Genomic DNA, 23,129 nt, shown 5'->3' with positions numbered 1-23,129 from the left:
GTTGGCTTCTATGTATAATAAGAAGCACCAGGTTCATTGGGAGTGTAATTTTTGCTTATAGCTGGCAACAAACCAGTGGGGAAGTTCTCCATCCTGACTTGCCAATACATTTTTACAAAGAATCTTCTAAAAGACAGTGCTAGATTAGATAATGAAGTGTAACTGAGAAATTGGGTTGAAACTGTCGAAGTAAAGTACGATGGAACATTTCATTGTTTATGTAGAGATTCCTATTTCCTCCTGCTCCTGATTTTATGGAGATTCCAGCATGAACATCCAGAAAGGCAGATTCACACATGACCATAAACCCCAGTTAAGTCCTTTGTATCACTCACATTATTTTGGGACTCTCATCTCTCATCAGCTTCAGAGAGCTTGACCGGTGGCTGTAGGTCAAAACATCTGGAACAGAAGATTCTCAACCTTGGCAACTCGATGATGTGTGGACTTCAACTCCCGGAATTCCCATGCTGGTTGGGGAATTCTGGGAGTTGAAGTCCACACATCTTCGAGTTGCCAAGATTGAGAAACACTGATCTGGAGCCTTGACAAAGCTTGTTTTTTGTGGGATTGATGGGAGATGGAGCGAGTCCAAGCATGCTCACCCTCTCCTCCCAATTGTGAAAGAGGAAATATTGGAACCATGTGAATTTAATGCAAGCTTGGACTCCTTTTGGATGATGGGTGTTTGGCCCCAAGCTACTTCTCTTCAGCTGCCAGAGATCCTCTTCTAAATATGCTTGAGACTTTCTGCCACGTCGAAACACAAAATGCATGACAAATGTTATGTAAGCCTGAAGAGAACTTTAGTGTAGCTTAAGAGAATGAAGAAAAATGTCAAAACGACTCCATCACCACTTTGAACATAGAGCCTTCAAGCCTCTTCAGAATATTAAACGTCTCCAGATCTTGCCCCAAATTGCTCACCCATGACTTATTTAGCACATTATGAAAATGAAAACCAGTTCAATAAGGGCCATTATAGGTTACAACCCAGTGGTTTTTTTTACTACTGGTTCTGTGGGCGTAGCTTGGTGGGCGTGGTGTGGTGTGACTTGGTGGGCATGACTTGGTGAGCGTGGCAGGGGAACGATACTGCAAAATCTTCATTCCCACCCCACTCCAGGGGAAGGATACTGCAAAATCCCCATTCCCTCCCCACTCCTGGGAGAAGGATATTGCAAAATCTCCATTTCCACCCCACTCAGAGGTGGTATTTGCCGGTTCTCAGAACTGCTCAGAATTTCCACTACCGGTTCTCCAGAACCTGTCAGAACCTGCTGGATTTCACCCCTGTTACAACCACAACTGAGCCCAAAATTTATTTTGCTAACTGAGACAGTTAAGCGAGTTTTGCCTCATGACCTTCCTTGCCGCTGCAAGAATCACTGCAGTTGTTAAGTTAGTAACACGATTGAAAGTGACTTTGATTTACTTTGTCGGAAGGTCACAAAAGTGATCACATGACCCCGGGACACTGCAATGGACATAAATAGGAGTCAGTTGTCAAGCATCTGAGTTTTGATCACATGACCATGGGGATGCTGCACTGATCAAAGGACTAGGGGTGTCATGATAGCAGTCTTCCAGTATCCATGGGATTGCCACAAAGGGGTTCTCCAAAGCCCCTAAAGGCAGGACAAGAAGCAATGGGTGGGAACTAATCAAGGAGAGAAGCAATCTAGAACTAAGGAGAACTTTCCTGACAGAACAATTAGCCAGTGGAACAACTTGCCTCTAGAAGTTGTGAATGCTCCAACACTGGAAGTTTTTAAGAAGAGACAACCATTTGCATGAAGTGGCATATAAGGTTTCCTGCCTGAGCAGGGGACTCGACTAGAAGACCTTTAAGGTCCCTTCCACCTCTGTTATTCTGATCATAAGTGTGAAGGAGCCTGGATAGCTCAGCAGACTAATGCATTGTAATTTAACTCCAGCTGTCTGCAATTAGTAAGTTCGAATCTCGCCAGGCTCAAGGTCGACTCAGCCTTCCATCCTTTCTAAGGTAGGTAAATTGAGGATCCATTTGTGGGGGCAATAAGCTGACTTTGTAAAAATATACAAAAGTATGAAGGCTATTGCTTAACGCATTGTAAGCCGCCCTGAGTCTCCAGAGAAGGGCGGCATATAAATCAAATTTAAAAAAAAAAGAAAGAAAAGCAGTTATAAGTCACTTTTTTTCAGGGCCGTTGTAACTTTTGAATGATCACTAAATGAGCTGTTGTAAACCGAGGACTACTTGTACAAAGTCTTCAGATTTAGCTTTTGATATATTCCCAGAGAACAGCATAGAATTCTGCATTGGTGTAATGTGTGCTTCTGCTTTGGGTGGATATGTCAGTGCCATTCAGGAAAATTGATAAATACAAGTTAATCAGCCTAGTCATTTGCTGAAAGCTGTGCTAAATCAAGTTACTTACATTCATGCCCGTAGGGATTTTTGGAGTAAGCAACCTGATGCAGAGTGCTGAAATGAGCCGGAAATAGTAAGGCGAAGGAATTAAAGGCTTGAGACGAGAGAAAGAAAAGGAAACATTGCTAAATCTGGCTTATACCAACCCCATTCATTCCTAATACTTTTCCATGTTTTGTAGTTCTTCCAAAAAAACCCAACTTCGCTTCTAACACATCCATACATCGCTACTTTGCCCTTTGCTGGGAGAGGGCTGGCAGAGGGCCACGCGCAGCCCCCCCATCTCTGTTTTCGCTGGCAGACGCACCGCGGGCTGGACCTTTGCTGTTTCCAAGGCAGCCCCACGGGCCAGATCTAAGCACCCTGCAGCTGGATTTGGCCCGCGGGCCTTAAGTTTGACACCCTTGTTTTGGAGAGATTGGTTTTCCTTTGTTTGCTCATACTTCCTTTCCATTTCCACATGCAGCCATATTGACTTTACCTATATTTTTCTTCATTGATATCCGTCTTTCTGCAAACGTTGGGGTCAAGAACTGTCTCACAAAATTTTAAGTGTTTATTTTTGTTTAATTTGTATGCCACCTTTATTATTTTTTTTACAAATACCTCAAGGTAGCAAACATATCAATCTAACACACCTTCCTCCTCCTATTTACCCCACAACAACAACCCTTGTGAGATGGGTTGGGCTGAGAGAGAGCTCAAATTTGGAGAACTATGCAGTGCAAAATATTACTGAGCTTTGATCTGAATACTGTTAGCATAAACGAGGCAGTTTTGCTTAAAAATGCAATATTGCAATTAGCGTCCCACGGCAGTCCTTTGACCAATTAGGCTGCCCCTTTAAGCCTTTTTGATAAATATCAGAAATAATGGCAAAGGTATTTAGGGTTTCACTTTAGTATGGAAACCTAGTTGCAGAGGGGTTTAGATAACATTTGAACTGTGTCTTTTGGAATTTTGAGAAATTTGGCTTGTTCCTAGAACTGTGCAGTGCATCAGATTCAAAGGAACAAAGGTGTTTTGGAGAACAAGGGAGTACAATTGTGGCTTTTGTCTGCAATCCTTCAAAACTGCACCTTTCCCTGGATTGTGTGGTTGGGACAATCCATCTGCTGCTTGGTTTTAAGGTGTTTTAGACAAAGTGTTTCGTGAGCATTCCTACAAGCTCCGAGGAATCTTTTAACCGCTACCCTGTGAATTCTCTGCTTGCTATCTGAAAAAAAAAGTATTATATCTCACCATCTCCCTTTTTTTCCTCCCCTTTCCCTCCCACCCCTCCAAATTTCTGTTTCAGGCCCAGGCATGTCTGCTTCTCCAGAAAGCCCTGCAAAATAAGTATTTTAAGCTTTCATTGTCTGGCAAAGAGTGGGAAGATTTCATCAGAGAAAGCACCCATCAAATTACTGAGGTAGGACGAGTCAATCTGACTTTTTACATTTCCTGGTACGCATCATATTCCTCTTTCTTTTCTAAACCCTATTCATGTGTTGAAAAAAACAACAACCATGTGAGTCAGTGGTGGGTTTCAAAAATTTTTACTACTGGTTCTGTGTGTGTGGTTTGGTGGGCGTGGCATGGCTTGGTGTGTGTGGCTTGGTGGGCGTGGCAGGGGAAGGATACTGTAAAATCTCTATTTCCTCCGGATCAGTGTTTCTCCTTCACTCCTTTTTATAATAAAGAGAGTCAAGATGGGACAGTCTTTATCTCTTACTCACACTTTGCTATTTACCCAGACTTACTGTATTTTTCGGAGTATAAGTTGCTCTGAACTATAAGACGCACCTACCTTTTTTGGTGAGGGAAAGAAGAAAAAGAAATCTGCCTCTGCCTCCCAGCAGTTTTGCCTCGTTGCAGCAAACAGCCTGCTGTACTTTCATTTTTGTTTTCAGCATAGCTTGATTAGCACAAGAAAAAAAAATCTGCTCCCAGCAATTTACCTCCTTGCAGCAAGCAGCAGAGGCCCGCGTAGCTATAGGCAATGGCAATCCCTGCAGCCTGAAACAGCTGAGAGTCGGGAGGACGATCCGATGGACAATCAATTTGTGCTAATTAGGCTGTGCTGAAGCTGAAATGGGCTGTTTCTTCTTGCTGCTTGCTGCAAGGAGGTAAATTGCTTGTGAGGCAGAGGCCAAAGGGTGGGGGCCAGTGGGTGGGCAGGGCTACATTCAGTGTATAAGACGTACCCAAATTTTCACCCCCTTTTAGGGGGGAAAAAGGTGCATCTTATAGTCCAAAAAATATGGTAATCCCTCTTTTGTTAATAGTCTTCGCATTCCTTCTCCAAGGAACCATCCAGTGGAAGCCCATTGTAACTTTGAGTGATCACTAAATGGTCAGTTGTAAGTCAAGGATTACTTTATAGGCATTACATAGCAAAGAGGCAAACAGAAGAAGAAGAAGGAGAAGCTAGGCCCAGGAAAGGGGAAATAAGTAATGAGAGAAGGTGCGATGCTTGTCTATAATAGTATTCACTTAGTTCAATATCTCCGTGCAGTTACATCCGAGTTACTTATACTGAATTTGAATCTACTGCAGGGTAAATGGTATTGCAAGCATTTGCTTAGACCAGTGTTTCTCATCCTTGGCAACTTTAAGATGTGTGGACTTCATCTCCCAGAATTCTCCAGCCAGTATGTTAAAGCACTGTCTTAGACTAAATGAATGATGAATAATGGCTGGAAACTGAGCAAGGAGGGATTCAACCTGGAAATATGGAGAAATTTTCTGACAGCGAGAGCAGTCAACCAATGGAAGGGAACGGCTTGTCTTCAGACGTTGTGGGAGCTTCATCACTGGAAGCTTTCCAGAAGAGACTGGATTGCCTTCTGTCAGAAATGGTGTAGGGTTTCCTCTTTGGGTGGGTGGGGGTTGGACTAGATGACCTACAAGGTCCCTTCCAACTCTGTTAATCTGTTAATGATACTTCTGTGTCTCCAGGTGAGTTTGATTTTGAAATTGGAATTCCTTAGGGGATTTCTTCGTATTTTTTTCTAAAGTTAAATGTGTAGCCATTGTTTTAGGTTGGAAATATTTGGCACATTGCAGCTTTACTGCTCCAGCAATATCTAGCCTCGGCTGTGATAAAAACCTTGGCCAAATTTAAGGACAGGGTTTGGAATCAAGACATTCAAAGTGAATTTCCAATCTTTTGCTACAGTGCAGTTTTCTTATCACCCTTCCCTGGTTTATGTGGATAATTTTTAACATTTTACATGTTCTGTGCAAGAGACGTTTCTCCCTGATCCAAACGGATGCACTGACTATCCATTAGGCTGATAATAGGTAGATGCACCAATCTCTTGAATCTCACGTTACTAATTGTCAGAATATGTAACTGTAAAGAAAATTTGAAAAGCCAGCTTGGTGTAGTGGTTTAAAGCACCGGGCTGAAAACTGGGAGACTGTGGGTTCTATTTCTGCCTTAGGCAGAAGCCAGCTGGGTAATCTTGGGCCAGTCATTTTCTCCCAGCCCTAAGAAGTAGACAGCAACAAGCAACTTCAGAAATGTTGCTGAGAAAACTTCAGGGACTTGTCTGGATAGTTCCCAAGAGTGAACACTGCCTCAAAGGGGGGGAGGGAGGGAGGGAGGGAAGGAGGGAGGAAGGAAGGGAGGAAGGAAAGGAAGGAAGGGAGGAAAGGGAGGAAGGGAGGGAGGGAGGGAGGAAGGAAAGGGAGGAAAGAAGGAAGGGAAGGAAGGGAGGAAAGAAGGAAGGGAAGGGAGGGAGGGAGGAAGGAAAGGGAGGAAGGAAGGAAAGGGAGGAAAGGGAGGAAGAAAGGAAGGAAGGAAAGAAGGGAGGAAGGAAAGGAAGAAAGGAAGGGAAGGAAGAAAGGAAGGGAAAGAAGGAAGGAAGGGAAAGAAGGAAGGAAGGGAGGGAGGAGAGATAACAGCCTTCTTTTTATATCACTAGTTTTCAGATACCTCCATAGTGGGTGCAAGATGGTTATCAGTAACTAAGGTTTGCTAACAGAGAGAGAGACAGAGAGAGAGAGAGCATATTTACTGTAAAGCCAAGTCACCACAGTCATTAAAAGAATCATGTGGTTAAGCGAATTTTTTTTTTTGCCAGAAATCAGCAAAAGTTACAAATCACATGACAGGAAGACACTGCAACTGATTATATACATGGCCTGCCTGCCAAGCAACCAGACTGCAATCACATGACTGCAGTGGTGATTATGCACGTGTGCATGTGCACCTTCACACACACACACACACACACACACACACACACACACACACACACACAGGGTGGTGGTGTTAGTCCTTGAGTTACGACCATGTGTTCAACAACAGTACAGAGTTATCACAGTCTTGGTGCAAGTCTGCCACCGTGGATTGTCACCATGGATTGGATTGCTGTTGAACACATGGTTGTAAATCAAGGATTATCTTCCTCCCCCCCCCCCAGTGTGTGTGTGTGTGTATACTGTGTGTGTGTATAGATAAATAAATACAATTTGTAGAGATTATATATAAAATATATAGTATTTGATATATATTTTATTATTGGCCTTGGCTCATAAACAAACAATAACCATTTGAAAAATACGCCCGAAGGAAATTAACGTCAGATTTCTGTGATTGATTATTTAAAACCCTGAAGACTTGATGTTACGCAGAATGTACTGAATTTTAAAAAGCCTTAGAAAAAATGCTGCAGGGAGTGCCCTATTTTTAAAGCAGTCGCTCTTGTGACAACCAGAAATAAAGCCGAGAGGGGATGTGTTGGTGCTCGTGCCTATATCCCTATCCAGAGGGAAGAGGGAAGGAGGTGAGGTGAGAATGGAGTCAGAGCTTATTCTCATGTGATGGAGGAGGCAGGAGCAGGATAACAGTGTATAAAATGTACGTCCAGGAATGTGTAATCAGCCCTCAACCTTTCGGGCACCAGGGACCGGTTCCCTGGAGAGAGGTTTTTTCACGGACTGGAGGGGGAGTTTTCACCCGCTGCCTGTATCCCATGGATGGGGCTTTGCTTGTTTGTGCAACCTGGTTTCTGGCATGCCGTGGAAAGGTGCTGGTCCATAGACCGGGGGGTGGTGGTGGTTTGAGGACCCCCGATCTACAGCCAACCAAGCCTTTACAGGTAGTCCTCAACTTACGTCCACAATTGAGGCCAGAATTTACATTGCTAAGTAAGATATTTGTTAAGTGAGTTGTGTCCTATTTTACAACTTTTCTTGCCCCATTTGTTAAGTGAGTCACTGCAGTTGTTAAATTAGTAACCTGGTTGTTAAGTGAATCTGGCTGCCCCCTTGACTCTGCTTGTCAGAAGGCCACAAAAGCTGATCACATGACACACACCATCCCACCACCCCGGGACACTGCAACCGTCATAAATATGAACCAGTTGTCAAGCATCCAAATGTAAATCCACATGACCGTGGGAATGCTGAAATGGTCATAAGTGAGAAAAATAGCAATAGCCCTTAGACTTACATACCGCTTCCCAGTGCTTTACAGCCCTCTCTAAGCAGTTTACAGAGTCAGCCTATTGCCCCCAACAATCTGGGTCCTCATTTTACCCACCTCGGAAGGATGGAAGGCTGAGTCAACCTTGAGCCAGTCAGGATTGAACTCCTGGAGTGAGCAGTGAGTTTGTCCTGCAGTACCGCATTCTAACCACTGCTCCACTATGGCTCTTAAATGGTCATAAGTCATTTTTTTTGGTGCTGCTGTAACTTTGAACGGTCACTAAACGAACTGTTGTAAATTGAGGATTACCTGTGTTTGTGAATAAAGGGCCTCTCTTATCGTCTCACTCCCATTGTTGCCAAATGCAGCGTGATCTGGTGGGGAGGACAGCAGATGCGATTTGATTTTGTTCTGTCCAGATTTTTGCTGTCAGAATCTCTCGGCCCAAACGGGAAGACTTGCCTTCTAATGCAGGTAGTCCTCAACTTACAACCGTTCCACTTAGTGACCGTCTGAAGTTACAGCAGCACTGAAAAAAAGTGACTTAGGATCATTTTTCCCCTTACAACCGTTAACGGCATCCCTACGGTCACGTGATTTACATTTCGGATGCTTGACAACTGACTCGCATTTATGACCGCTGCAGTGTCCCAAGATTATGTGATCCACCTTTGGCGACCTTCTGACACGCAAAGTCAATGGGGGAAACCCGATTCACTTAACAACCGGGTTACTAATTGTAACAACAGCAGTGATTCACTTAACCAACGTGGGGAGAAAAGTCGTAAAATGGGGCCAAACTGACTGAACGAATTTTTCACCTAGCAACGTAGAATTCTGGGCTCAATGGCGGTCGTAAGTGGAGGACTACCCAGTGGTGGGATTCAAATAATTTAACAACCGGTTCTCTGCCCTAATGACCAGCTGGGTGGGCGTGGCTCGGTGGTCATGTAATCGTGTGGGCGTGGCCAACTCAGCATCACTCACATGGAAGGGCGCTTCGCCTTAGCTGTTACAATGTAATAAGGGTTAACCAGAGAGGCAGTTTCTGTAAGCAGGGCAATAAAGTTTAGGCTAGAAACAACACCAGAATGTTTCCTTCCTGCCTTCCCTACAGGATTAGCCCTGTAAAGTGGGAAAAAAAACAAAATAAGATTTCTTCCAACAAATGGTTCTCCGAACTGCCTAGAAAGTTAACAACCGGTTCTCCCGAATAGGTGCGAACTGGCTGAATCCCACCACTGGGACTACCTGTATGACTCAGCCCAGGAATAACCTGCTTGAAAATTTAAGGTTGCATTCCAGCAAAACTTGGATGCAGCCCAAACTGGAACAGGCCCCATAAGCGATTGGCTCACAGATGGTACCAGCATCCTCCTTTGCTCGGGGAAGGCATTTCCACAGCATCATAGGGGCGTACCAGGAGGCACAAGGCGGCACAGGGCAGCCAGATGTTAGCCTCAGTGAAGCTTCTTCATTATCAATCTGCACAGTTGTTCTTTTAAGGATTCCGGAATGGCCGGGGGGTGGGGGGTGGCTCCAGAAGATACATGGCTTGGCCAGAGTTCCTTCTCGCTTGTGAATCCCTTCCAAAACTGCCAGGCAAAGTTCAGCGAAATGAGGTCTGGTGGAGAGAAAGGCTCTCCTATGCGAGGGAGGAATTGGAGTGAAGAGCTTCTTCAGTATGTAAAAATAGCAGTAAAATCAGCTTTCCTCCCCGTCCTTCAGATGTTTTGCATTGTAATTTTCTTCCTCCTGGTTTATTAGCCAGCCTGACTGTCTCTGAGGGGAGTTCTGTTCTAGACAAGCTTTTAGTGTTTTATGCACATTTCCCCCCCACTCCTTTAAAGCATCTTCTTCTTATTTTATTTTATTTTATTTTATTTTATTTTATTTTATTTTATTTTATTTTATTTTATTTTATTTTATTTTACTTTACTTTACTTTATTTTATTTTATTTTATTTATTTTATTTTATTTTATTTTTTTATTTTATTTTATTTTATTTTATTTTATTTTATTTTATTTTATTTTAATTTTTATTTTATTATTTTATTTTATTTTATATTTTATTTTACTCTGAACACATCTCTCCTTCCTGTGACCCCCTGCATTCAATTTTGGCTTCTAAGACTCTGAGGAGAAAGACCCTCTTCGTATAGAAGTGCTCCTCAACTTACAAACCATTCGTTTAGGGACCGTTTGATAATACAACGGCACTGAAAAAAGTGACTTATGACCTTCTTTCATACTTAATGACGGTTGCAGCTTGACAGACGTGCTGCTGACAACAACAGCAGTGATTTGCTTAACGACTGTAGGAAGAAAGGCTGTAAAAGGGAGCAGAACTCACTTAACAACTGTCTCACTTAGCAGTGGAATTTTGGGGTTCCATTGTGGTCATAAGTCAAGGACTACATGTAACACATAAATTATTCCCTATGTTGCTGCTGGTATATCAATTAAAATCCTTAATAGAATAGGATAGAATAACAGAGTTGGAAGGGACTTTTTTTTTAAAAAAAAAGTTTAAAGTAAAGAAAAAACAAAACTGGATCTCTTCATTTTTCTCTTTACAAATAAACTTGCCTAAACAAATTCTAACAGAAGAGCCGGAGATATATAACCGCAACATCGGATCCACTCTATACTTGTTCACCCAAGTACATGAACTACTTCCGTAGGTATAGTTCTAGAAAGAGATAAAATGTACTGGCTAACTATGTTGCTAAAATCTATGGTTGCAAGTAAACTTATATATAATAAACATTAGTCAACCCTCATGTCAATATAAGAAAATATTCCATTCTCCTGCAACTTAGTTTGTTTTTAGAAGGAAAAAAAAGGGACCTTGTAGATCATCTAGTCCAACCCCCTGCCCAAGCAGGAGACCCTACACCAGGGATGTCAAACTCAATGTCATTGAGGGCTGCATCAGGGTTGTGTTTGACCCTGGGGGGTGCGAGTGGGCGTGGCCAGGGTGGGCGGGCCCGGCTGGATGTCACTCGTGTCAGGAGCACCTGTGGTGGCCCGAGCGCTCTGCCAGAGAAAACGGGCTCATGAGCTCCATTGTCGGCTGTGATGGCCTCCTGCAACCTCTGCCAGCGAAACCTTCGCTGTTTCTAGGGCGGCCCCGCAGGCCAGATCTAAGCACCCCACGGGCCGGATCTGGCCCCCGGGCCTTGAGTTCGACACCCCTTACCCTACACCATTCCTGACAGATGGCAGCCCAGTCTCTTGAAAGCTTCCAATGATGAAGCTCCCACAACTTCTGAAGACAAGCTGTTCCATTGGTTGATTGTTCTCACTGTCAGAAAACTTCTCAGGTTGAATCTCTCCTTGTTCAATTTCCATCCATTATTCCTTGCCTGGCCTTCAGGTGCTTTGGGAAATAGCTTGACCCCCTCCTCTCTGTGGCAGCCCTTCAGATATTGGAACATTGCTCTCATGTCTCCCCTGGTCTGTCTCTTCACTAGACTAACCGTGCCCAGTTCCTGTTACCGTAAGGGATGGACTTTCAGAGAGAAGTTCTTGCCTTTTAAAAATCCAAATCATTCATTAGCAAACCCGCCAAGAATCCCGCTCTAGGCTCAATTTAGTTCCTCGTATCTGTGCCAGTATTTCTCATATTAGGCCAGCAATCTAACCTGGCACGAAGAACTTTCATATTTTCATAAAGCTGTCAGAGCTTTATTTTATTTTACAGGAATGATGCAAAGATACGAGGCTCTGTAGGAGGAGGAAGGAAGCATTCTTGTGATTTTCTGGGTTATAACTTCTCCCCCCCCTTTTTTTTTTTTTTAAAAAAAAATAGACATTGAAGAAAGTGGGTGAGTTCAAAGTTAAGGTGGACCGGGAGAAGGTCATCAAGTGTCTGGAGCTGTTGAGCTGCCTCATCAAAATAGTGACCCAACAGGTATGTGTGTCCCTCTTACTATCTGATTCTTCTTTGAAATGCCAACATTTCCCTGTTTATATTCGCTGCTCACAAAGTTTTCCTCAGACTTAAAAGTCATTGTTCTACTTTTTGTTTGTTTAGGAATTCTTTGGACTAAAGTAAGAATCCAAGAGAAGAGAAGAGAAGTAGCTCAGGGTTGAGCTATAGAATTTTTTTTGGGATGCTCTCTGAGGTTGGTTTATTGGCAGACATTGTATTAACTTACAGACTCTTGTACTGATGATATTACCTAGTTGGGCAATGAAACATCTGCAACTAAACAACCAAGCTTAGAGACCACCCAAAACTCTAAAGTTAGCATACCTGTGCTGAATTAACTCTGGATCAATATTCATGCAGTATCAATATTAGCAATTTTAAGATGTTTGTGTATCTATATTTTTCTTGACTGTACACCGCCTTGAGTCCTACGGGATAAAGGCGGTATAGAAATAAAATAAATAAATAAATAAATAAATAAATAAATAAATAAATAAATAAATAAATAAATAGCACTTAGACTTATATACCGCTTTATAGTGCTTTACAGCCCTGTCTAAGCAGTTTATAGGCAGCATATTGCCCCCAGCAATCTGGGTCCTCATTTTACCAACCTCAGAAGGATGGAACCTTGAGCCTGGTGAGATTTGAACTGCCAAATTGCAGGCAGCCGGCAGTCAGCAAAAGTCAGCCTGCAGTACTGCACTCTTAACCACTGCGCCACCGCGGCTCCTCACTATTTGTGAGTATGTAAATACAAGTGGCACAGTTGGTACATCTGAGCATCCAATTCAAGTATCCTCAATTTATTTTAATTATTTTTTTGGAGACATTTGGAATTTAAGAATCTGCAGTGAGCAAGGTGACAACTTATGGCTTCTGTGGGGAAAGTATCAAGGCGCTCATTTACACAAATGTTACCTGCTAACCACTTCTAGCCTTGCTCCTTTCTGCAGGATGTTCTCTCCCCACCCCTGCTTTTGTATTTCTTTTTCAGAGCAGGTGTGCCCACTTCTAAATGAAGCACTGGGCTGCAATTTCCCACTACTTTTATTTTTTTAAGAAGCTTAAAAGAGCCCAGAGGCAATCTTGGAAGTGAAAAATGCTAGAGGCTGGTGTCCAGTAAAGAGAGAGTTAACAGGCATCAAGATATGTATTTATAGGTACATTAGCAACCTGGCACCAGATTTTGGGATGTTGGCCTAGATCCTGACTAGAGGACTAGATCCTGACTAGAGGATCTAGGCCAACAGATCCTCTAGTCTAGGCCAACAGATCCTCTAGCATTCTGTAGAAGAATGCTGCTTTGTCACCTGGTTGAGCATTCAGTTAGCTGATTCCAAGAACTAATCCAAATCCACTAATCCTGATAGTCCAGAGGGTTGGACTAGAAGACCTCCAAGGTCTTCTCCAACTCTGTTATTCTGTTCTGTTCTGTTCTGTTCTGTTCTGTTCTGTTCTATTCTATTCTATTCTATTCTATTCTATTCTATTCTATTCTATTCTATTCTATTCTATTCTATTCTATTCCATTCCATTCCATTCCATTCCATTCCATTCCATTCCATTCCATTCCATTCCATTCCATTCCATTCTTCTTCTAAATCTTATACTATGAACTTGCTTGTTTTGATGGCAAGTATTGCATTGTGAATCCAGGAATCAGACTGGTCATCTCTACTGGGATCACACATACAATAAGCCATTCATTGATTGAATGAGTGACTGAATGAAATAAAATTGCGAATCATTCATTGGTATCCTTTTCTCAATGAATTTGCTGGGAAAAGAGAGCAATTCTGCTTTCTATATCTACCACTTTTAAGCAACTTTCTTTATTGAATGCAATTCTAGTATTCTTTTATTTACTTTTCAGGCAATCAGCATAGATCTGACTGAGCTTCGTGGCGTGCTCCAGACTCTGGGTCAGCAGGAACATTTTGAGAAGTCCATACAACTTGACAACATGTACTGGAATGTTATGAAACTCCTGGGATTTAAGTAAGTTATAGAACCAGTTTGGTGTCATGGTTAAAGTACCATGCTAGAAAAGCCAGGAGACTGGGAGTTCTAGTTCTACCTTCAGCACAAAGTCACTGGGTCATCTTGGATCAATCACTCTCTCTCAACCCTAGGAAGAAAGCAAGTGGAACTATTTCTGAAATTTTGCCAAGAAAATTTCAGTAATTAGAACAGTTGCCAGGAGTCAAAACAAACATGAAGGCACATATACACACATAGAAGGGGAAGCTCCATGCGCCATTCAACCCTTTGGCCCTCCTGATCAGGCCTTTTAATTTTGGAAAATGAACTTAGAAATTAACACAGTTCACAAAAGCTTGGGCTCCTGAAGAAAAGAAAACCTGGAATCGCAACCCCCATGCGTTGTAGTCCTGTTGATGGTGACCCTTAACAGTTCTCCCCCTCCCGAGTTCCCCTAACACACAGGTGACAAACTCGCTGCGTCACGTTGCCATCACGTGACGTATCATGACGTTTTTTTTCTCTTCACTGAACGGGGGGTGGGCGTGGCCTGCACATGACACATCTGCCCTGCGGGCTGCCAATTTGACACACCTGCTCTAACATAATGAATTGGCCCGTTTGATCAGAATAAATTCCGAATGCTCAGTTTGTAACTTCTGTTTCTTAAAACTTCCATGGGCGATCTTAAAAAGAAAAGGCTAGTTGATGATGGAAGGCCCTGTTGGTGTGGTTGATGGGAGTTGTAGTTTGATATAGGGGGAGGCATTAAGATGAGGGAAGTGTTTCTCTACCTTAGCAATTTTAAGTTGTGTGGACTAACTCCCAGAATTCCCCAGCCATCCATGTAGGGGAATTCTGGGAGTTGAAGTCCACACATCTTAAAGTGCCTGAGATTGAGAAACACGGCATTAAAACTAAGCGGTGGATGTCAGCGGTCATTTCCTATTCTTGATTTGCAGGCGGCCTGTGAAGGTAAAAGTCTCTGTTCAGCCTGCAAACGGAACTGTGGTTGAGTCCCTAAAGCGGAAGAAAAAGGGCTTTCTTCCAGCCACCAAAAAACGTCAGAACCGCAAAAAGGCCCAGCCCGGTCAGTCTGAGAGCAGCAGCAGAACCCCTGCTGTTGGTGAGGCTGAGGGTCCCTCAGAAGGAAAGAAGAAAAAAAGGAAGAGGAAGAAGAAGCGAGTGGCGGAAGAGGACGTGAGGGAAACATTTGAGCAGGGTCCTCCAGCAAAGAAGAAGGCTCAGTCCCCGGGGACCACGAAAGGAGCTGCTGGGCCACGTGGCCAAGTGAAGAAGAAAAAGCATCAACGCAAAGGAAAGAAAAAGGGGACTGACTGAATTTTGGGGACAGACAGGACTGCTTTTATCAACCTCTGGGAAATGTGTTTTGAAAGTTGCGGGGGAAATCTGCTTCTGGATTCCAGCTGGCAGAATTAAAACTGGTCTGCTGTATTATTTTGATAATGGACTCCATCGCCATAAACAGTCTTGGGACTTCCTACCTGTGATGCCAGGAACAATTTCCCCTCTCCCAATTCATGTCATCTGGCATGGCTTCCAGAAGAGCCAAGCTGCAAACAGCATAACACATTCTGGATTTATATGTGTGAATGAGTTTAATTTGATGATCCCAGCAGTGTAATTTATAAATTGCTCCTGGAAAACGAGGTGCTTTGGAGCAGACTCCTTGTAACGTCTGGATCAGTTCCAGCTCCTTGGTTTTAATAATAGAAGGCATCAAGCTATGATGTTGAATATAGGTTGCTTTGGTTACTTGGAGTTAAATGACAGAAGTTATATTTCTGAATAAAAAAATAAAAATATTTTTTAAAATCTTTATAAAATTAAAGACTAAAATGACATGCCTTGGCTCAGATGTGTTTGAAAAATTTGTACTTTTTGCACGTTTTGTCTTAGAATGGGTGAAACTTCTTACAATAAACAGACAGTGCGTACATTCAGAAAAAGCATTGAATGTTTATGCCACCTGGCTCCAAATGACTCTGAGCTGTTAGTAGCATTTCAGAGTATGCTAATCTGGGCAGTATACTTCAGAAAAGTATTTATTTTGCAAGAGTTTATACCTTACTATCCCATTAGCTTTCCCAAAGCCTGCAGTGACTTGGAGCGGTTATTACCGTGTTTTCCCGAAAATAAGACCCTGTCTTATATTTTTTTGAACCCTGAAATAAGCGCTTGGCCTTATTTTCGGGGAGGTCTTATTATTTTGGGGCGGGTGGAGCAACATGGGGCTCCACTTGCTGTCTTACCTGATTTCCAACTCTGCGTTTAAATATTTTCAGGGAGGGCTTATTTTCGGGGGCAGGCTTATTTTAAAACATGCGCTCAAAAGCCCGATTGGGCTTATTATCGGGGATGTCTTATTTTCAGGGAAACAGGGTATATGTCACTTTTCGTCTAAAGGTCTTTTGCATCATGTTTCTCTGTTTTGGGATTTAACTGGGATGCTAAGGCGAGGAGAGTCATAGGAGATCTATGGCCATTAGATTCTCTCCCTTCTTTATTTTTTTCTGATGAACAGTGGGAACAAATGTATTCTTGTTTCTACCTTAAAGGAAACAACTCATTGCAAATAGCTAGCAGATTAATCTAGTCAGAGGTTTGTCAGAAAGCAGACTAGAGGTTGGAAATATGCTCTCTGCTTCTGAGAAGACTAAATGCCTGCTTGCATTACCCAAAACAGAGTTTTCCAGCCTCATGTTCTCCAAATATGCCGGGGGTGAGAACTCCTAGGTTGTAGAGAATCTTTTTTTAAAAAAAATCTTTTTGTTATTGCAAGTCATTAGAGTAACAGTTGGTAATTATTTCACCCAGTTTCAATGTTCTGTCCATACACCGCTCCTGCACAATCTTGGATCCCAATTGTCCCAGCTTCGTGACTGCCAGCAATGGCTGTTGTGCCTGCTGCCTTTTGGGAGAGTTTGCTTCAGACCTAACGAGGAATTTGCGAATTCCTCGTGGCCAGCGAAGCGCCCCTCCTTCCTTCACCTCTCCTACAAGGAGGCTATGACCCCAAAGGGTCTCCCAGCAGTGGTTACTGGCTGGATTTTTGTGGGGTTCAGCAGAGCCCGCTATTTTCCAGCCATTCTCACCGCAGCTGCAACCGAAAGTCCAAATTGCAGAGAATCTGAGAGATGCCCCATTATGTCTTGTGGGTACCAACTGGTCTAGAAAACATATGCATGCCTACAACTTTCCCTCAAAATACAATCTGTGCTTCCCAAATCAGCTGGAGAAACATTAGACCAAAGCAGTACAGGTAGTCCTTGACGTATGACAAAAAATTGAGCCCAAAATTTATTTTGCTAAGTGAGACAGTTGTTAAGGGAGTTTTGCCCCATTTTACGACCTTTCCTGCCACAGATGATAAGTGAATCACTGCAGTTGTTTTATTAGTAAACACAGTTGTTAAGTGAATCTGGCTTCCCCATTGCTAAGCGTCTTGTTAAAATGTCACAAAAGGAGATCACAAAACCCTAAGACATTGCAACCATCATAAATACGAGTCAGTTGGCAAGCGTCTGAATTTTAATCATGAGACCATGGGGATGATGCAACTGTCATGTAAAAATAAGTCATAAATTGCTTTTTTCAGCACGGTGGTAACTTTGAATGGTCATTAAACAAACTGTTGTAAATTAAGGACTACCTGTAATGCTCCAGGCTCTTGGCCCTATTCCATATAAATAGAAAATGACTGGTAGCAGTTTGTGACAATGAATTGCATTTATTTCTTGTGGTGCCACTTATGGAATATTGAATCTTAGAATTGTTGGAATAGGAGGGGAAGCTTTCTGGAGAAGACTGAAGATCCATCTAGTTCAAATCCTGTTCCTATAAATAGGAACTGATTTCTCGAGAGATAGACTAGTAAGTGGAACACTTCCATTGTAGGCTTCTCTCTTTCAGAACAATCAGCCCCACAAGGTCAGGGTAGCAAAAGATGATTTAAAACTTTAAATTGGTTTTGGAAGCCCTTTGGAAATGGATGATTTGTAGTTATCAGGGTGGCTGTTAGTGTTTTAAATGTGTACACTTGTACAGCAGCTCAGTGAAATGAGCCAAAAAAGTATGAAGGAAAAAAATCTTAATGAGAAGCATTTTATGGCTTTAGCCCTCTGAAAGATTTACCTTCCAAGAATTGGTCCAATTCCTTGCTACAAATTTCTTAAAAACCTCAATCTTGGCCTCCTTATACAGCTTTTTTTTTGAAAGGAAGGAAGTCAAGTATTACTTATTTGTATGTTTCCCCCCTTTTCTGAGCAAGCAAAGAAGTTTTCCATGCAGAAGGTGCTATTTTTAAATGTTTGCATAGAATGTTAATAGTTGAAGGTATAGATTTAATTTAAGTCTACTGAAGTTCCTTCCATTCAAGGGAAATTTATAATGTAAAAACATTGTCTACTTTTGTTTGAAACATTTCAATGCATAACACTCTTGTTCTGTTCTGTTCTGTTCTGTTCTATTCTATTCTATTCTTGCCATGCCATGCCATGCCATGCCATGCCATTTTTTTCTATTCCATTCCATTCCATTCCATTCCAAATTCTTTCTATTCTATTTTCTATCCCATCTCATCATATCTTATCCTTGAAGAGGAGTTAAAGATGAGTAAAAACCTGCTTTTCTATTGTTTCCACCGAATGTTTAAAGTCCAGCTCCTTAGAGCAGCAAAAAACACCTTTTCTATATTTGGAGATTGTTCTCTCTTCTTAACCTTCTATTTTCTCATCTAAACACCATCAATTTCCTCCACAGGATCTTGGACCTCTGTAAACCCTCACTCAATCTGTGCTTCTGTTTGCAAACAATTTAAGTTTGAATGGGTATAATATGCTATGTATCAGGCTAACATGGCAATGAAAAATATTACTTAAGATGATGCTTGGATTGGTTTTTCCCAGCAGCTACAAAATTCCTGCAACTCATACTACTTAAGGGTACAAGACACCAGTAAGTTTCCCCTCCAAAGAAATATCCTCTAAATCAGTGTTTTTCAATCTTGGCCACTTTAAGCTGTGTAGACTTCAACTCCCAGAATTCCAAACCAGCATACTGGTTAGGGAATTCTGGGGGCTGATGTATACACAAATTAAAGTGGCTGAGCTTGAGAAACACTGCTCTGAATAATGCGCTCTCCTGCCAACACTGCAAGAAATGTATATTCTGCAGCACTATTGTGTATAATGCTTTATAAGGACATAGAGGAGGATATCTGTAAACTGAGGGTTGACCTGGGGAGGTCCTTGTTGTTAGGTAATGAAACATCTGCAGAAAAATGACCAAGCTCAGCGAGCACCAAGGACCCCTATAGAAGCAGGAGTGAAACGAGAGAAGAATTAGGATGCCTTTTGGGGAAAATAGTTTATCTGAAACCGAAGCTTTTAAAACTAACCTAGTATCTTCAAAACTAACTTCCTATGTTTTTGGCAGGTCAACAGTTGATGCTATCTGCTTTTGTGTCTGCATATAAAGAACAAGCAGAGAATACTCTTGATTTCAATCCAGCATTGGATTGAATTAACGATTAGCATACAGTAATAGGTTTCCTCAAAATTGGCAAGTCTTTGATGTGGATTAGTGTTTATAATTATAGTTTATAATTATAATTATAGGGGACGCAGTGGCTCAGTGGCTAAGACGCTGAGCTTGTTGATTGAAAGGTCGGCAGCTCAGTGGTTCGAATCTCTAGCGCTGCACAACAGGGTGAGCTCCCGTTACTTGTCCCAGCTTCTGCCAACCTAGCAGTTTGAAAGCACGTAAAAAATGCAAGTAGAGAAATAGGGACCACCTTTGGTGGGAAGATAACAGCATTCCATGAGCCTTCGGCATTTATTCATGCTGGCCACATGAGCACAGAATTGTCATCAGACAGCGCTGGCTCTTCGGCTTAGAAACGGGGATGAGCATCACCCTCTAGAGTCGGGAAAGACTAGCACCTATGTGCAAGGGGAACCTTTACCTTTACCTTTATAGTTTCCCAACTGCCATTCATTTCCATATTCTGTAGAAACTGCTGGCCAACATCTCAGGTTGTGGAAAACCAATACAAGGAAAGTCCTCCTTATACACACAGACACAATTTGGCAACCCTCCTCTGCTCTTATCTTGGCAGACGCTCCCGTAGACTTCGGTAGTTGTATTTCAAAGCAAACATCAACTACTTTGCTCATCCTCATAGTGTAAATTAACACAGTGCAGCGGTCAGGACAGCAGCAATTACAGGAAAAATGAGAACGCCAGCACCCACTGTTTAAATATGTTTTATTTCTTAATTTACATTATGTATGCGTATACATATATATATATCTATATATTCATTTATATATATATTTGACTGCTTTATTTTTATACTCTGAGATCCATAATCAATTTCACTGTCCTTTAAAAAATAAAATAGCCATTTGTTCGATTTTTGCTTCTGAAAGAAAATCAGAAAAAACAATTGGAGTCCTGCCTTGTATAACAAGAAAAACATTAGTATCACGCTTCCGTGCTTTCCACTTGTCAAAGTGATCATTAAAACGTCTCTTTTTGTGAAAAGTCTGAGAACAGAAATGCCAATTCCTCGAAATCAGGCCTGGCTGGAAGATGGAATGGGGAGTTGGCAAGATCCCATCTTGCTGGGATCTTTGAAAACTAATTAGTCTCATTTAGGAGGAGAGCTGGGTTGACTTCCCTTCATGACCGAGATTCAGAGACAATAGAAAACCGAGGCCCTTTTCAATATTTATTGATGTCTGCTCAAGAAAGATCTTTTTCTTCCACTTTGGTATAACCTCCAAACTTAGTCACTGGTTCTCATTCTCTCAAAGCCTGGTTTAGCATCCCCAGTCATATCTTTTGCCCTAGTTTTACAATTTTTGGATTCCTTCAAGATGGCACCTGCCACTGGGTCAGCAGAGGACCAAAACAAAATGCTTTTTTCTGCTAAATGGATTCCGGCAAGCAATCTTGAGTTTCAGAACGACTGGCCATATCTGTTGGAGTTAGCTGTCTTCTTTGGCTGGGAGATCTCTTGCTGGCATTATCGGATCCAGCGCTGGGTTAGTCTGCTTGCCTTAGTGCCGTTTAGATTCCCTACTACAATGATTTGGAACAAAGTTACATGCTAAATTGGATCCTAAAAAGAGGGCAGGGAACAATTTTTTGCAGATCATATCAGGGCCGGTGAAGTTTAGAAGGAGCTGGAGGATTCCAGACACTGATCCTGCAACGTTTTCGCTTCAGAATGAGAGCAACTGAATTGACTGATGCTGCCATGCAAATCTGGATAACTCTACAGGGACAGGAAAGGAAATAGTCCTGCAATGTGGAGCTACTATCCATGCTGAAGATGAGTTAATGAAAACTGTGTATGCGTGCACGGCACGTGTATGCGAGGAAAATCTATTGAAATCTGCTGTTTGAAACTTAACTATAGCCAAGATCCATTTCAGATGGAACTTATTTCTGCTCCGTCTCTACTTTTGACATCTGGAAGGCTGTCAGTTTCCTGGAGATCTCGTGGAAAAGAGATGAGATGAACAGAGGACTGGTTGGGATTAACGGGGTTTTGCAGCCACGTGTCCTTTCTCAAAGCCAAAAGGTTGAACTGCCTACCACCTTCTCAGAAACAGAAGCCATCTATCTCCCTCAGGAGCAAAGAACTTCAACATCTATGCAAAATTTAGGATGGGATTTTAAGGCCGTTCTCCGCTCTAGCTTGTAAACAGAAAAACAACCTTCTCTCTTTTAAAAAAGGAGTGAGGAGGATATTGCCACTGGAAATGATCAGTCTAGTAATTTTCTTCTTCTTTTTTTTTGGCCTGGAGAATCATTGGTAGAACTGTTGATAGTAAACACTTGCTGTCATGTCTCCCCGTTTCTCAAGAGACTTGGGGGGAAAAAACCCTGACATTCCCCTTGGAAAATTATAAATATCCAGTCATGCTGGACCAAAAAACAAACAAACCAAAAACCCAATTGATAGGTCTGAGGTAGCCCCAGCAGTAAACTGCTAGTGCAAATGACAGTCTTAGGTAAAGCAAAAGGGAAAAAAAAAACTATCCAGCTAATCCAATCTTTTTGGTGTCTTGCAGAAAAAAATGGTATCCTACTGCATTATTAAAGAGCAGAAATCATATCTGGGGAGCTCTAATCAGATGGCAAAGCACTGCTTTGGGGAGGCTGGTATAATGTCTCTACCTGAAGACAGGATTGCTGACCAAAGCAAGGGTGTTAAATAGTGTTAGATGCTTGCTCCGTTAGCAGAAGTGGGTGTGTCTTCCTTGGATGAAAAATCAAGTATATTCAGTTCTCCAGATGTCCCTTTTGGGAGATGGGAGGATGAAAGAATCAGCATCCATCCAGATTGGGAGCAAGTTGTCATCCATGCTTCTGCAGACTACAAGGCTCCTTGTGTGCCCAGCAGACACCTTCATTCTGCTGAAACACCACCAATCCATTGTGTCCGAGAGTCTGGATTTCCTCTGGCTCCAAACATGAGGAGTGGGGAGGAGGAGGGGGGGTTGTCTTCCACAGGTGCTCATTTTGGGGTTTAGTGGCAGCTACGAAAGATTGCCTTCATTGCCCGAGATGTCAGCTGCGGGGAAGGAAACAAAGAAGAACTGTTAATGTGGGGAGAAGGATACAGATGCTTTCACAGAGAGACAGTCAAAAATCTATAGCCCATTCTTTTGTACTGGCTTGGACCATTAAAGTGGCCGTGGCCAGAATCCAACAGGCTGCAAATTGCTGGACTGGCTGGAAAAATATATTCAGGATTCTGTTGAAAGTGTCCCCTCAGACTTTGTGAATAACTGATCATTTAAAGCACAAGCCCAATGCTGCATCTTGGGTTTTCTTATTAAAAAAGTACAATGTGGCTCTTTATTACAGAGGCAAGATGTTGATTACTGTATTCTCTCTCTCTCTATATATATATATACACCAGTATCTGTATCTATGTCAGATCTCTCTCTGTGTGCCATCTATCTATCTCTATAATCTATCTATGTATCTATCTCAGAGATCATCTCTTCCCCCATCTATCTCTCATCTGTCTATATCTCTATCATCTATCATCTCTCTTTCTCTATCCATCATATATCTCTCCCTCTGCCTGCCTGCCTGCCTGCCTGCCTGTCTGTCTGTCTGTCTGTCTGTCTGTCTGTCTGCCTGCCTGCCTGCCTGCCTGCCTGCCTGCCTGCCTGCCTGCCTGCCTGCCTGCCTGCCTATCTATCTATCTTTCTATCTATCTATCTATCTATCTATCTATCTATCTATCTATCTATCTATCTATCTATCTACCTACCTACCTACCTACCTACCTACCTACCTACCTACCTACCTACCTACCTACCTACCATCTC

At 42.3% G+C, this 23,129-nt stretch overlaps 2 protein-coding genes across 3 annotated transcripts in view; one reads left to right on the top strand and one right to left on the bottom strand.

Annotated features, from left to right (window-relative positions):
• Window positions 1–15,722, top strand: part of MYBBP1A (MYB binding protein 1a) — an 81,158-nt gene extending 65,436 nt beyond the window's left edge. The window contains exons 24-27 of the mRNA XM_034420843.2: window positions 3,711–3,824; window positions 11,647–11,748; window positions 13,646–13,770; window positions 14,715–15,722. Of these exons, the coding sequence (XP_034276734.1) occupies window positions 3,711–3,824; window positions 11,647–11,748; window positions 13,646–13,770; window positions 14,715–15,093 (720 nt within the window). The 3' untranslated portion in view covers window positions 15,094–15,722. The remainder of the gene's footprint in view (window positions 1–3,710; window positions 3,825–11,646; window positions 11,749–13,645; window positions 13,771–14,714) is intronic.
• Window positions 15,723–21,561: 5,839 nt separating this feature from the next.
• LOC117667472 (SPNS lysolipid transporter 2, sphingosine-1-phosphate) overlaps window positions 21,562–23,129 on the bottom strand; it is a 153,920-nt gene continuing 152,352 nt past the window's right edge. Inside the window, exon 13 of one of the 2 annotated variants that reach the window (XM_034420845.3) lies at window positions 21,562–22,360. The gene's annotated coding sequence lies outside the window, so the exon portion shown is untranslated. The remainder of the gene's footprint in view (window positions 22,361–23,129) is intronic. The other variant, XM_087889297.1, reaches the window with a different exon arrangement.

The sequence above is a fragment of the Pantherophis guttatus genome, chromosome 1 (genome assembly GCF_059756535.1).
Source record: "Pantherophis guttatus breed Tessera chromosome 1, ASM5975653v1, whole genome shotgun sequence".
In the NCBI taxonomy this organism is placed as follows: domain Eukaryota; kingdom Metazoa; phylum Chordata; class Lepidosauria; order Squamata; family Colubridae; genus Pantherophis; species Pantherophis guttatus.
Note: the sequence above shows the minus strand (reverse complement) of the source record. Positions and strands in the feature narration are given on the sequence as shown.